The sequence below is a fragment of the Coregonus lavaretus genome, assembly GCF_964263955.1.
Source record: "Coregonus lavaretus genome assembly, contig: HAP1_SCAFFOLD_1855, whole genome shotgun sequence".
NCBI lineage: Eukaryota > Metazoa > Chordata > Actinopteri > Salmoniformes > Salmonidae > Coregonus > Coregonus lavaretus.
Window position 1 is genome coordinate 80,001 of NW_028166567.1, and position 14,905 is coordinate 94,905.

Below are 14,905 nucleotides of genomic sequence, written 5' to 3' on the forward strand. Positions count from 1 at the left end.
GGTCTCCGAGGGAGACCTCACAGAACAGAAGAAGATCAGGTACGTAGAGGTCAGAGGTCAGACGACCTGTCAGCCATGCTGGTCTCCGAGGGAGACCTCACAGAACAGAAGAAGATCAGGTACGTAGAGGTCAGAGGTCAGACGACCTGTCAGCCATGCTGGTCTCCGAGGGAGACCTCACAGAACAGAAGAAGATCAGGTACGTAGAGGTCAGAGGTCAGACGACCTGTCAGCCATGCTGGTCTCCGAGGGAGACCTCACAGAACAGAAGAAGATCAGGTACGTAGAGGTCAGAGGTCAGACGACCTGTCAGCCATGCTGGTCTCCGAGGGAGACCTCACAGAACAGAAGAAGATCAGGTACGTAGAGGTCAGAGGTCAGACGACCTGTCAGCCATGCTGGTCTCCGAGGGAGACCTCACAGAACAGAAGAAGATCAGGTACGTAGAGGTCAGAGGTCAGACGACCTGTCAGCCATGCTGGTCTCCGAGGGAGACCTCACAGAACAGAAGAAGATCAGGTACGTAGAGGTCAGAGGTCAGACGACCTGTCAGCCATGCTGGTCTCCGAGGGAGACCTCACAGAACAGAAGAAGATCAGGTACGTAGAGGTCAGAGGTCAGACGACCTGTCAGCCATGCTGGTCTCCGAGGGAGACCTCACAGAACAGAAGAAGATCAGGTACGTAGAGGTCAGAGGTCAGACGACCTGTCAGCCATGCTGGTCTCCGAGGGAGACCTCACAGAACAGAAGAAGATCAGGTACGTAGAGGTCAGAGGTCAGACGACCTGTCAGCCATGCTGGTCTCCGAGGGAGACCTCACGGAACAGAAGAAGATCAGGTACGTAGAGGTCAGAGGTCAGACGACCTGTCAGCCATGCTGGTCTCCGAGGGAGACCTCACGGAACAGAAGAAGATCAGGTACGTAGAGGTCAGAGGTCAGACGACCTGTCAGCCATGCTGGTCTCCGAGGGAGACCTCACGGAACAGAAGAAGATCAGGTACGTAGAGGTCAGAGGTCAGACGACCTGTCAGCCATGCTGGTCTCCGAGGGAGACCTCACAGAACAGAAGAAGATCAGGTGTTCAAGTTTAGCGGTTAGAGGTCAGGCTAACTGGGTTACAAAATACTCCTTGATGCTCATTACTCACATCGTCCTCCTCCTCCTCCTCCTCTTCCTCCTCCAGTAAGTCAGACATGTCTCGCCTGCGTCTGGCAGCAGGAGGCGCCATCATGAAGCTGGCCCAGGAACCAGTTTACCATGACATCATCACACCAGAACAGTTCCAGCTCTGTGGACTGGTCATCAACGTAAGACCGTGTGTGGGAGGAGTGTCGGTGTGGGGATTTTTGAGGAGATGCTTCTGTGTTCTGTGTCCTTTTGTTTTTGTTGAACTGTCCCTCTCTCGTCCTCCTCCTGCAGGATGAGTGTTATCAGGTACGTCAGATATTTGCCCAGAAGTTACACCTGGCCCTGGTGAAGTTGCTCCTTCCACTGGAGTACCTGGCGGTGTTCTCTCTGTGTGCTAAAGACCCCGTCAAGGAGAGGAGGGCCCACGCCAGGCAGTGTCTGCTCAAGAACATCAGCATCAGACGAGAGTACATCAAGAACAACCCCCTGGCCCACGGTGAGTGGACCAGACCGCGTAGCACAACCCCCTGGCCCACGGTGAGTGGACCAGGCCGTAGCACAACCCCCCTGGCCCACGGTTAGTGGACCAGACCGTAGCACAACCCCCTGGCCCACGGTTAGTGGACCAGACCGTAGCATGACCACACGTTGTTTAGTACATCAAGAACAACCCCCCCTGGCCCACGGTTAGTGGACCAGGCCGTAGCATGACCACACGTTGTTTAGTACATCAAGAACAACCCCCCCTGGCCCACGGTTAGTGGACCAGGCCGTAGCACAACCCCCCTGGCCCACAGTTAGTGGACCGGACCGTAGCATGACCACACGTTGTTTATAACATCAAGAACAACCCCCGTAACACGACTGGTTACTGGACCAGAATGTTAAATGGTCGTAACACAACCGCTTAGTGGGCCGTAGTCAGGACCGTAACACAACCGCTTAGTGGACCGTAGTCAGGACCGTAACACAACCGCTTAGTGGACCGTAGTCAGGACCGTAACACAACCGCTTAGTGGACCGTAGTCAGGACCGTAACACAACCGCTTAGTGGACCGTAGTCAAGACCGTAATACAACCGCTTAGTGGACCGTAGTCAAGACCGTAATGCAACCGCTTAGTGGACCGTAGTCAAGACCGTAACACAACCGCTTAGTGGACCGTAGTCAGGACCGTAACACAACCGCTTAGTGGACCGTAGTCAGGACCGTAACACAACCGCTTAGTGGACCGTAGTCAAGACCGTAATACAACCGCTTAGTGGACCGTAGTCAAGACCGTAATACAACCGCTTAGTGGACCGTAGTCAAGACCGTAACACAACCGCTTAGTGGACCGTAGTCAGGACCGTAACACAACCGCTTAGTGGACCGTAGTCAGGACCGTAACACAACCGCTTAGTGGACCGTAGTCAAGACCGTAACACAACCGCTTAGTGGACCGTAGTCAAGACCGTAATACAACCGCTTAGTGGACCGTAGTCAAGACCGTAACACAACCGCTTAGTGGACCGTAGTCAGGACCGTAACACAACCGCTTAGTGGACCGTAGTCAGGACCGTAACACAACCGCTTAGTGGACCATAACAGTTAAGGACCGTAACACAACCGCTTAGTGGACCGTAGTCAGGACCGTAACACAACCGCTTAGTGGACCATAACAGTTAAGGACCGTAACACAACCGCTTAGTGGGCCGTAACACAACCGCTTAGTGGACCGTAACAGTTAAGGACCGTAACACAACCGCTTAGTGGACCGTAGTCAGGACCGTAACACAACCGCTTAGTGGACCGTAGTCAGGACCGTAATACAACCGCTTAGTGGACCGTAGTCAGGACCGTAACACAACCGCTTAGTGGACCGTAACACAACCGCTTAGTGGACCGTAGTCAGGACCGTAACACAACCGCTTAGTGGACCGTAGTCAGGACCGTAACACAACCGCTTAGTGGACCGTAGTCAAGACCGTAACACAACCGCTTAGTGGACCGTAACACAACCGCTTAGTGGACCGTACTCAGGACCGTAACACAACCGCTTAGTGGACCGTAACACAACCGCTTAGTGGGCCGTAACACAACCGCTTAGTGGACCGTAGTCAGGACCGTAACACAACCGCTTAGTGGGCCGTAGTCAAGACCGTAACACAACCGCTTAGTGGACCGTAACACAACCGCTTAGTGGGCCGTAACACAACCGCTTAGTGGACCGTAACACAACCGCTTAGTGGGCCGTAACACAACCGCTTAGTGGGCCGTAGTCAGGACCGTAACACAACCGCTTAGTGGACCGTAACACAACCGCTTAGTGGACCGTAGTCAAGACCGTAACACAACCGCTTAGTGGACCGTAGTCAGGACCGTAACACAACCGCTTAGTGGACCGTAGTCAAGACCGTAACACAACCGCTTAGTGGACCATAACACAACCGCTTAGTGGACCGTAGTCAGGACCGTAACACAACCGCTTAGTGGACCGTAGTCAAGACCGTAACACAACCGCTTAGTGGACCGTAACACAACCGCTTAGTGGACCGTAGTCAGGACCGTAACACAACCGCTTAGTGGACCGTAGTCAAGACCGTAACACAACCGCTTAGTGGACCGTAACACAACCGCTTAGTGGACCGTAGTCAGGACCGTAACACAACCGCTTAGTGGACCGTAGTCAAGACCGTAACACAACCGCTTAGTGGACCGTAACACAACCGCTTAGTGGACCGTAGTCAGGACCGTAACACAACCGCTTAGTGGACCGTAGTCAAGACCGTAACACAACCACTTAGTGGACCGTAACACAACCGCTTAGTGGACCGTAGTCAGGACAGTAACACAACCGCTTAGTGGACCGTAGTCAGGACCGTAACACAACCGCTTAGTGGACCGTAACAGTTAAGGTCCGTAACACAACCGCTTAGTGGACCGCAGTCAGGACCATAACACAACCGCTTAGTGGACCGTAGTCAGGACCGTAACACAACCGCTTAGTGGGCCGTAGTCAAGACCGTAACACAACCGCTTAGTGGACCGTAGTCAGGACCGTAACACAACCGCTTAGTGGACCGTAGTCAGGACCGTAACACAACCGCTTAGTGGACCGTAGTCAGGACCGTAACACAACCGCTTAGTGGGCCGTAGTCAGGACCGTAACACAACCGCTTAGTGGACCGTAGTCAGGACCGTAACACAACCGCTTAGTGGGCCGTAGTCAGGACCGTAACACAACCGCTTAGTGGACCGTAGTCAGGACCGTAACACAACCGCTTAGTGGACCGTAGTCAGGACCGTAACACAACCGCTTAGTGGACCGTAGTCAGGACCGTAACACAACCGCTTAGTGGACCTTAGTCAAGACCGTAACACAACCGCTTAGTGGACCGTAACACAACCGCTTAGTGGACCGTAGTCAGGACCGTAACACAACCGCTTAGTGGACCGTAGTCAAGACCGTAACACAACCACTTAGTGGACCGTAACACAACCGCTTAGTGGACCGTAGTCAAGACCGTAACACAACCGCTTAGTGGACCGTAACACAACCGCTTAGTGGACCGTAGTCAAGACCGTAACACAACCACTTAGTGGACCGTAACACAACCGCTTAGTGGACCGTACTCAGGACCGTAACACAACCGCTTAGTGGACCGTAGTCAAGACCGTAACACAACCGCTTAGTGGACCGTAGTCAGGACTGTAACACAACCGCTTAGTGGACCGTAGTCAGGACCGTAACACAACCGCTTAGTGGACCGTAGTCAGGACCGTAACACAACCGCTTAGTGGACCGTAGTCAGGACCGTAACACAACCGCTTAGTGGGCCGTAGTCAGGACCGTAACACAACCGCTTAGTGGACCGTAGTCAGGACCGTAACACAACCGCTTAGTGGACCGTAACACAACCGCTTAGTGGACCGTAGTCAGGACCGTAACACAACCGCTTAGTGGACCGTACTCAGGACCGTAACACAACTGCTTAGTGGACCGTAGTCAGGACCGTAACACAACCGCTTAGTGGACCGTAGTCAGGACCGTAACACAACCGCTTAGTGGACCGTAGTCAGGACCGTAACAGTTAAGGTCCGTAACACAACCATAACCACAACTCAACCACATGGTTAATACATAAAGAACATCCTTTATCAATGTTTTTAAATACTCTCTCCTCCCCCCCTCCTTCTCCCTCTCCTCCCTCCTCCTCCCCTCCTCCCTCCTTATCCCCCTCCTCCCTCCTTCTCCCCCTCCTCCCTTCTCCCCCTCCTCCCTTCTCCCCCTCCTCCCTCCTCCTCCCCTCCTCCTCCTCCCCTCCCTCTATAGATAAGATGCTGTCTCTCCTACCAGAGTATGTGGTTCCTTATATGATCCACCTGCTGGCTCATGACCCGGACTTCACCAAGCCACAGGACTTTGAACAGCTCCGAGACCTCAAGGAGTGAGTACACACACACACACACACACACACACACACGTACAAAGCCTCTCCTCTTCATCTCTCCTAAATCAGACAGTACATAGTCTCTCCTCTTCATCCCTCTCCTAAATCAGACAGTACATAGCCTCTCCTCTTCATCTTTCCTAAATCAGACAGTACATAGCCTCTCCTCTTCATCTCTCCTAAATCAGACAGTACACAGCCTCTCCTCTTCATCCCTATCCTAAATCAGACAGTACATAGCCTCTCCTCTTCATCCCTATCCTAAATCAGACAGTACATAGCCTCTCCTCTTCATCTCTCCTAAATCAGACAGTACATAGCCTCTCCTCTTCATCTCTCCTAAATCAGACAGTACATAGCCTCTCCATCTCTCCTAAATCAGACAGTACATAGCCTCTCCTCTTCATCTCTCCTAAATCAGACAGTACACAGCCTCTCCTCTTCATCCCTATCCTAAATCAGACAGTACATAGCCTCTCCTCTTCATCCCTATCCTAAATCAGACAGTACATAGCCTCTCCTCTTCATCTCTCCTAAATCAGACAGTACATAGCCTCTCCTCTTCATCTCTCCTAAATCAGACAGTACATAGCCTCTCCATCTCTCCTAAATCAGACAGTACATAGCCTCTCCTCTTCATCTCTCCTAAATCAGACAGTACATAGCCTCTCCTCTTCATCCCTGTCCTAAATCAGACAGTACATAGCCTCTCCTCTTCATCCCTCTCCTAAATCAGACAGTACACAGAGTCTCCTCTTCATCTCTCCTAAATCAGACAGTACATAGCCTCTCCTCTTCATCTCTCCTAAATCAGACAGTACATAGCCTCTCCATCTCTCCTAAATCAGACAGTACATAGCCTCTCCTCTTCATCCCTCTCCTAAATCAGACGGTACATAGCCTCTCCTCTTCATCTCTCCTAAATCAGACAGTACATAGCCTCTCCTCTTCATCTCTCCTAAATCAGACAGTACATAGCCTCTCCTCTTCATCCCTCTCCTAAATCAGACAGTACACAGACTCTCCTCTTCATCTCTCCTAAATCAGACAGTACATAGCCTCTCCTCTTCATCCCTATCCTAAATCAGACAGTACATAGCCTCTCCTCTTCATCTCTCCTAAATCAGACGGTACATAGCCTCTCCTCTTCATCTCTCCTAAATCAGACAGTACATAGCCTCTCCTCTTCATCTCTCCTAAATCAGACAGTACATAGCCTCTCCTCTTCATCTCTCCTAAATCAGACAGTACATAGCCTCTCCTCTTCATCCCTCTCCTAAATCAGACAGTACACAGACTCTCCTCTTCATCTCTCCTAAATCAGACAGTACATAGCCTCTCCATCTCTCCTAAATCAGACAGTACATAGCCTCTCCTCTTCATCCCTCTCCTAAATCAGACAGTACATAGCCTCTCCTCTTCATCCCTATCCTAAATCAGACAGTACACAGACTCTCCTCTTCATCTCTCCTAAATCAGACAGTACATAGCCTCTCCATCTCTCCTAAATCAGACAGTACATAGCCTCTCCTCTTCATCCCTCTCCTAAATCAGACAGTACATAGCCTCTCCTCTTCATCTCTCCTAAATCAGACAGTACATAGCCTCTCCATCTCTCCTAAATCAGACAGTACATAGCCTCTCCTCTTCATCCCTCTCCTAAATCAGACGGTACATAGCCTCTCCTCTTCATCTCTCCTAAATCAGACAGTACATAGCCTCTCCTCTTCATCTCTCCTAAATCAGACAGTACATAGCCTCTCCTCTTCATCCCTCTCCTAAATCAGACAGTACACAGACTCTCCTCTTCATCTCTCCTAAATCAGACAGTACATAGCCTCTCCTCTTCATCCCTATCCTAAATCAGACAGTACATAGCCTCTCCTCTTCATCTCTCCTAAATCAGACGGTACATAGCCTCTCCTCTTCATCTCTCCTAAATCAGACAGTACATAGCCTCTCCTCTTCATCTCTCCTAAATCAGACAGTACATAGCCTCTCCTCTTCATCTCTCCTAAATCAGACAGTACATAGCCTCTCCTCTTCATCCCTCTCCTAAATCAGACAGTACACAGACTCTCCTCTTCATCTCTCCTAAATCAGACAGTACATAGCCTCTCCATCTCTCCTAAATCAGACAGTACATAGCCTCTCCTCTTCATCCCTCTCCTAAATCAGACAGTACATAGCCTCTCCTCTTCATCCCTATCCTAAATCAGACAGTACACAGACTCTCCTCTTCATCTCTCCTAAATCAGACAGTACATAGCCTCTCCATCTCTCCTAAATCAGACAGTACATAGCCTCTCCTCTTCATCCCTCTCCTAAATCAGACAGTACATAGCCTCTCCTCTTCATCTCTCCTAAATCAGACAGTACATAGTCTCTCCTCTTCATCTCTCCTAAATCAGACAGTACATAGCCTCTCCTCTTCATCCCTCTCCTAAATCAGACAGTACATAGCCTCTCCTCTTCATCTCTCCTAAATCAGACAGTACATAGCCTCTCCTCTTCATCTCTCCTAAATCAGACAGTACATAGCCTCTCCTCTTCATCTCTCCTAAACATTTCTGATGTGTGTGTGTGTGTGTATTCTGACCGTGTGTGTGTGTTTGTGTGTGTGTATTCTGACCGTGTGTGTGTGTGTGTGTGTAGGTGTCTGTGGTTCATGCTGGAGGTGTTGATGGTACAGAATGAGAACAACAGCCATGCCTTCCTGAGGAAAATGGTGGAGAACATCAAACAGACCAAGGACGCACAGTGTCCTGACGACCCTAAGGCCAACGAGGTACACACACACACACAGTGTCCTGACGACCCTAAGGCCAACGAGGTACACACACACACACAGTGTCCTGACGACCCTAAGGCCAACGAGGTACACACACACACACACACACACACAGTGTCCTGACGACCCTAAAGCCAACGAGGTACACACACACACACACAGTGTCCTGACGACCCTAAGGCCAACGAGGTACACACACACAGTGTCCTGACGACCCTAAGGCCAACGAGGTACACACACACACACAGTGTCCTGACGACCCTAAGGCCAACGAGGTACACACACACACACACAGTGTCCTGACGACCCTAAGGCCAACGAGGTACACACACACACAGTGTCCTGACGACCCTAAGGCCAACGAGGTACACACACACACACAGTGTCCTGACGACCCTAAGGCCAACGAGGTACACACACACACACACACACACACAGTGTCCTGACGACCCTAAGGCCAACGAGGTACACACACACACAGTGTCCTGACGACCCTAAGGCCAACGAGGTACACACCCAGTAGGAAGTTTGAATAGTCGACTAATCGATTAGTCAATCGACAGCGTCCGTATCAATTCCAAAATAAAGAATCAATCAACAAGGAACAAGCCTGGTGAAGTAGTCTGATAATCTAGCCTATACGCAACAGAGCCAGTACTGTCATTGAGATTCAAACAGGTTAAATAAATTAGCATTGTCACATGAAGTTATATAATTAACACGGGGTTAATCATCATTACCACAGGTCCATGTAGCCAGTATGCTAACCATGCATGACACAAGGGGTTAATCATCATTACTACAGGTCCATGTAGCCAGTATGCTAACCATGCATGACACAAGGGGTTAATCATCATTACTACAGGTCCATGTAGCCAGTATGCTAACCATGCATGACACAAGGGGTTAATCATCATTACTACAGGTCCATGTAGCCAGTATGCTAACCATGCATGACACAAGGGGTTAATCATCATTACCACAGGTCCATGTAGCCAGTATGCTAACCATGCATGACACACGGGGTTAATCATCATTACCACAGGTCCATGTAGCCAGTATGCTAACCATGCATGACACAAGGGGTTAATCATCATTACCACAGGTCCATGTAGCCAGTATGCTAACCATGCATGACACAAGGGGTTAATCATCATTACCACAGGTCCATGTAGCCAGTATGCTAACCATGCATGACACAAGGGGTTAATCATCATTACCACAGGTCCATGTAGCCAGTATGCTAACCATGCATGACACACGGGGTTAATCATCATTACTACAGGTCCATGTAGCCAGTATGCTAACCATGCATGACACAAGGGGTTAATCATCATTACCACAGGTCCATGTAGCCAGTATGCTAACCATGCATGACACAAGGGGTTAATCATCATTACCACAGGTCCATGTAGCCAGTATGCTAACCATGCATGACACAAGGGGTTAATCATCATTACTACAGGTCCATGTAGCCAGTATGCTAACCATGCATGACACAAGGGGTTAATCATCATTACTACAGGTCCATGTAGCCAGTATGCTAACCATGCATGACACACGGGGTTAATCATCATTACTACAGGTCCATGTAGCCAGTATGCTAACCATGCATGACACAAGGGGTTAATCATCATTACTACAGGTCCATGTAGCCAGTATGCTAACCATGCATGACACAAGGGGTTAATCATCATTACTACAGGTCCATGTAGCCAGTATGCTAACCATGCATGACACAAGGGGTTAATCATCATTACCACAGGTCCATGTAGCCAGTATGCTAACCATGCATGACACACGGGGTTAATCATCATTACTACAGGTCCATGTAGCCAGTATGCTAACCATGCATGACACAAGGGGTTAATCATCATTACCACAGGTCCATGTAGCCAGTATGCTAACCATGCATGACACAAGGGGTTAATCATCATTACTACAGGTCCATGTAGCCAGTATGCTAACCATGCATGACACAAGGGGTTAATCATCATTACTACAGGTCCATGTAGCCAGTATGCTAACCATGCATGACACAAGGGGTTAATCATCATTACCACAGGTCCATGTAGCCAGTATGCTAACCATGCATGACACAAGGGGTTAATCATCATTACTACAGGTCCATGTAGCCAGTATGCTAACCATGCATGACACAAGGGGTTAATCATCATTACCACAGGTCCATGTAGCCAGTATGCTAACCATGCATGACACAAGGGGTTAATCATCATTACTACAGGTCCATGTAGCCAGTATGCTAACCATGCATGACACAAGGGGTTAATCATCATTACTACAGGTCCATGTAGCCAGTATGCTAACCATGCATGAAACCAGCAAGTTTCGCTTGATTATTGAACATGGATGAGGGAAAATTGTATTGTAAACTCAGCAAAAAAAGAAACGTCCTCTCACTGTCAACTGCGTTTATTTTCAGCAAACTTAACATGTCAATATTTGTATGAACATAACAAGATTCAACAACTGAGACCATAAACTGAACAAGTTCCACAGACATGTGACTAACAGAAATTGAATAATGTGTCCCTTAACAAAGGGGGGGGTCAAAATCAAAAGTAACAGTCAGTATCTGGTGTGGCCACCAGCTGCATTAAGTACTGCAGTGCATCTCCTCCTCATGGACTGCACCAGATTTGCCAGTTCTTGCTGTGAGATGTTACCTCACTCTTCCACCAAGGCACCTACAAGTTCCCAGACATTTCTGGGGGGAATGGCCCTAGCCCTCACCCTCTGATTCAACAGGTCCCAGACGTGCTCAATGGGATTGAGATCCGGGCTCTTCGCTGGCCATGGCAGAACACTGACATTCCTGTCTTGCAGGAAATCACGCACAGAACAAGCAGTATGGCTGGTGGCATCGTGATGCTGGAGGGTCATGTCAGGATGAGACTGCAGGAAGGGTACCACATGAGGGAGGAGGATGTTTTCCCTGTAACGCACAGCGTTGAGATTGCCTGCAATCACAACAAGCTCAGTCCGATGATGCTGTGACACCGCCCCAGACCATGATGGACCCTCCACCTCCAAATCGATCCCGCTCCAGAGTACAGGCCTCGGTGTAACGCTCATTCCTTCGACGATAAACGCGAATCCGACCATCACCCCTGGTGGGACAAAACCGCGACTCGTCGGTGAAGAGCACTTTTTGCCAGTCCTGTCTGGTCCAGCGACGGTGGGTTTGTGCCCATAGGCGACGTTGTTGCCGGTGATGTCTGGTGAGGACCTGCCTTACAACAGGCCTACAAGCCCTCCGTCCAGCCTCTCTCAGCCTATTGCGGACAGTCTGAGCACTGATGGAGGGATTGTGCGTTCCTGGTGTAACTCGGGCAGTTGTTGTTGCCATCCTGTACCTGTCCCGCAGGTGTGATGTTCGGCTGTACCGATCCTGTGGTCTGCCACTGCGAGGACGATCAGCTGTCCGTCCTGTCTCCCTGTAGCGCTGTCTTAGGCGTCTCACAGTACGGACATTGCAATTTATTGCCCTGGCCACATCTGCAGTCCTCATGCCTCCTTGCAGCATGCCTAAGGCACGTTCATGCAGATGAGCAGGGACCCTGGGCATCTTTCTTTTGGTGTTTTTCAGAGTCAGTAGAAAGGCCTCTTTAGTGTCCTAAGTTTTCATAACTGTGACCTTAATTGCCTACCGTCTGTAAGCTGTTAGTGTCTTAATGACCGTTCCACAGATGCATGCTCATTAATTGTTTATGGTTCATCGAACAAGCATGGGAAACAGTGTTGAAGACCTGTGAAGTTATTTGGATTTTTACAAATTATCTTTGAAAGACAGGGTCCTGAAAAAGGGACGTTTCTTTTTTTGCTGAGTTTATTTCTTCAATTAATCAATTTATTGACCCTACCAACAGTCAACGAATCGATTCTGGGAAAAACTGGCGTTGAACTCTTTGCTGACTTGTGGTGCGTTGTCATGGTTACAGAAGCTGTATATCGTGTGTGACGTGGCGTTGTTTGTGATCGTTAACAAGTCGACCGCCTGTCACCTGGACTCTCCCAAAGACCCCGTCCTGCCCACCAAATTCTACACCCCGCCTGACAAGGTACAAACACGCACATCATACACACACGACGACGAGGCGTCATGCAAAAGTCAGCATAAATAACTTCTCTCTCCCTCCAGGACTTCATCAACGATAAGGAGTATTTGTCCTCAGAGGTCAGAACAGTGCTGCTCACAGGAAAGGTAAGAAAAAACACCTTTACCTGTTTTATGTACCTTCTAATATCAATATTATATTGACCTACCTTTTTAATAAACGGCTGCATTTCTGATGTTGTGGTATTGGTCAATTCTCTAATGTATTCTCACATCCTTCATCTCTCGCTCTCTCTGCCCCCCTCGCCCTCTCTGCCCCCCTCGCCCTCTCTGCCCTCTCTTCCCCCTCGCCCTCTCTGCCCTCTCTTCCCCCTCGCCCTCTCTGCCCCCTCGCTCTCTCTGCCCCCTCGCTCTCTCTCTCTGCCCCCCTCGCTCTCTCTGCCCCCTCGCTCTCTCTTCCCCCTCGCCCTCTCTGCCCCCTCGCTCTCTCTGCCCCCTCGCTCTCTCTCCCTCTCTGCCCCCTCGCTCTCTCTCCCTCTCTGCCCCCTCTCCCTCTCTGCCCCCTCGCTCCCTCTCGCTCTCTGCCCCCTCGCTCTCTCTGCCCCCCTCGCTCTCTCTGCCCCTCTCTCTCTCTGCCCCCTCTCTCTCACCCCCTCTCTCTCTCTCTCTGCCCCCCTCGCTCTCTCTGCCCCCTCTCTCTCACCCCCTCTCTCTCTCTCTCTGCCCCCTCTCTCTCACCCCCTCTCTCTCTCTCTCTGCCCCCTCGCTCTCTCTGCCCCCTCGCTCGCTCTGCCCCCTCGCTCTCTCTGCCCCCTCGCTCTCTCTCACTCTCTGCCCCCTCGCTCGCTCTGCCCCCCTCGCTCGCTCTGCCCCCCTCGCTCGCTCTGCCCCCCTCACTCTCTCTGCCCCCTCTCTCTCTCTGCCCCCTCTCTCTCTGCCCCCCTCACTCTCTCTGCCCCCTCTCTCTCTCTGCCCCCTCTCTCTCACCCCCTCTCTCTCTCTCTGCCCCCTCTCTATCTCTGCCCCCCTCTCTCTCTCTGCCCCCTCTCTCTCACCCCCTCTCTCTCTCTCTGCCCCCTCTCTCTCTCTCGCTCTCTGCCCCCTCGCTCTCTCTGCCCCCTCTCTCTCACCCCCTCTCTCTCTCTGCCCCCTCTCTCGCTCTCTCACCCCCTCTCTCTCTCTCTGCCCCCTCTCTCTCACCCCCTCTCTCTCTCTCTCTGCCCCCTCTCTCTCACCCCCTCTCTCTCTCTCTGCCCCCTCCTCTCTCCCTAGCCAAAGCCGTCTCCTGTCCTGTCTACAGTGAATAAGGCTCTGACGGTGCCAGGCAGGAGGGTCTACATCAAGACTGCCGGCTCAGACACCACCAGCAACACTAGTACCAACTCACAACCCAGCTCTCCTGCTACAAAGACCAGGTACACACACACACACACACACTGGGATACTGCAATGGAAGTAGGTATGTTTAATGCCATAGATGAAGAGGAGAGGCTATGTACTGTCTGATTTAGGAGAGGGATGAAGAGGAGAGGCTATGTACTGTCTGATTTAGGAGAGATGAGGAGGAGAGGCTATGTACTGTCTGATTTAGGAGAGATGAAGAGGAGAGGCTATGTACTGTCTGATTTAGGAGAGGGATGAAGAGGAGAGGCTATGTACTGTCTGATTTAGGAGAGAGATGAAGAGGAGAGGCTATGTACTGTCTGATTTAGGAGAGGGATGAAGAGGAGAGGCTATGTACTGTCTGATTTAGGAGAGGGATGAAGAGGAGAGGCTATGTACTGTCTGATTTAGGAGAGGGATGAAGAGGAGAGGCTATGTACTGTCTGATTTAGGAGAGATGAAGAGGAGAGGCTATGTACTGTCTGATTTAGGAGAGGGATGAAGAGGAGAGGCTATGTACTGTCTGATTTAGGAGAGGGATGAAGAGGAGAGGCTATGTACTGTCTGATTTAGGAGAGATGGAGAGGCTATGTACTGTCTGATTTAGGAGAGATGAAGAGGAGAGACTATGTACTGTCTGATTTAGGAGAGGGATGAAGAGGAGAGGCTATGTACTGTCTGATTTAGGAGAGATGAAGAGGAGAGGCTATGTACTGTCTGATTTAGGATAGGGATGAAGAGGAGAGGCTATGTACTGTCTGATTTAGGAGAGGGATGAAGAGGAGAGGCTATGTACTGTCTGATTTAGGAGAGGGATGAAGAGGAGAGGCTATGTACTGTCTGATTTAGGAGAGATGAAGAGGAGAGGCTATGTACTGTCTGATTTAGGAGAGGGATGAAGAGGAGAGGCTATGTACTGTCTGATTTAGGAGAGGATGAAGAGGAGAGGCTATGTACTGTCTGATTTAGGAGAGATGAAGAGGAGAGGCTATGTACTGTCTGATTTAGGATAGGGATGAAGAGGAGAGGCTATGTACTGTCTGATTTAGGAGAGGGATGAAGAGGAGAGGCTATGTCTGTTTATTATACTG

The 14,905-nt window shown here is 50.3% G+C and overlaps 1 protein-coding gene across 1 annotated transcript in view; it reads left to right on the top strand.

Annotated features, from left to right (window-relative positions):
* LOC311114544 (sister chromatid cohesion protein PDS5 homolog A-like) overlaps positions 1–13,846 on the top strand; it is a gene marked incomplete at both ends in the record, with an annotated part of 14,324 nt that extends 478 nt beyond the window's left edge. Inside the window, 11 exons of the mRNA XM_084189788.1 lie at positions 104–199; positions 344–439; positions 584–696; positions 891–999; positions 1,186–1,309; positions 1,422–1,626; positions 5,445–5,559; positions 8,218–8,350; positions 12,316–12,435; positions 12,516–12,578; positions 13,704–13,846. Of these exons, the coding sequence (XP_084045914.1) occupies positions 104–199; positions 344–439; positions 584–696; positions 891–999; positions 1,186–1,309; positions 1,422–1,626; positions 5,445–5,559; positions 8,218–8,350; positions 12,316–12,435; positions 12,516–12,578; positions 13,704–13,846 (1,317 nt within the window). The remainder of the gene's footprint in view (positions 1–103; positions 200–343; positions 440–583; positions 697–890; positions 1,000–1,185; positions 1,310–1,421; positions 1,627–5,444; positions 5,560–8,217; positions 8,351–12,315; positions 12,436–12,515; positions 12,579–13,703) is intronic.
* Between the last annotated feature and the right edge of the window lie 1,059 nt (positions 13,847–14,905).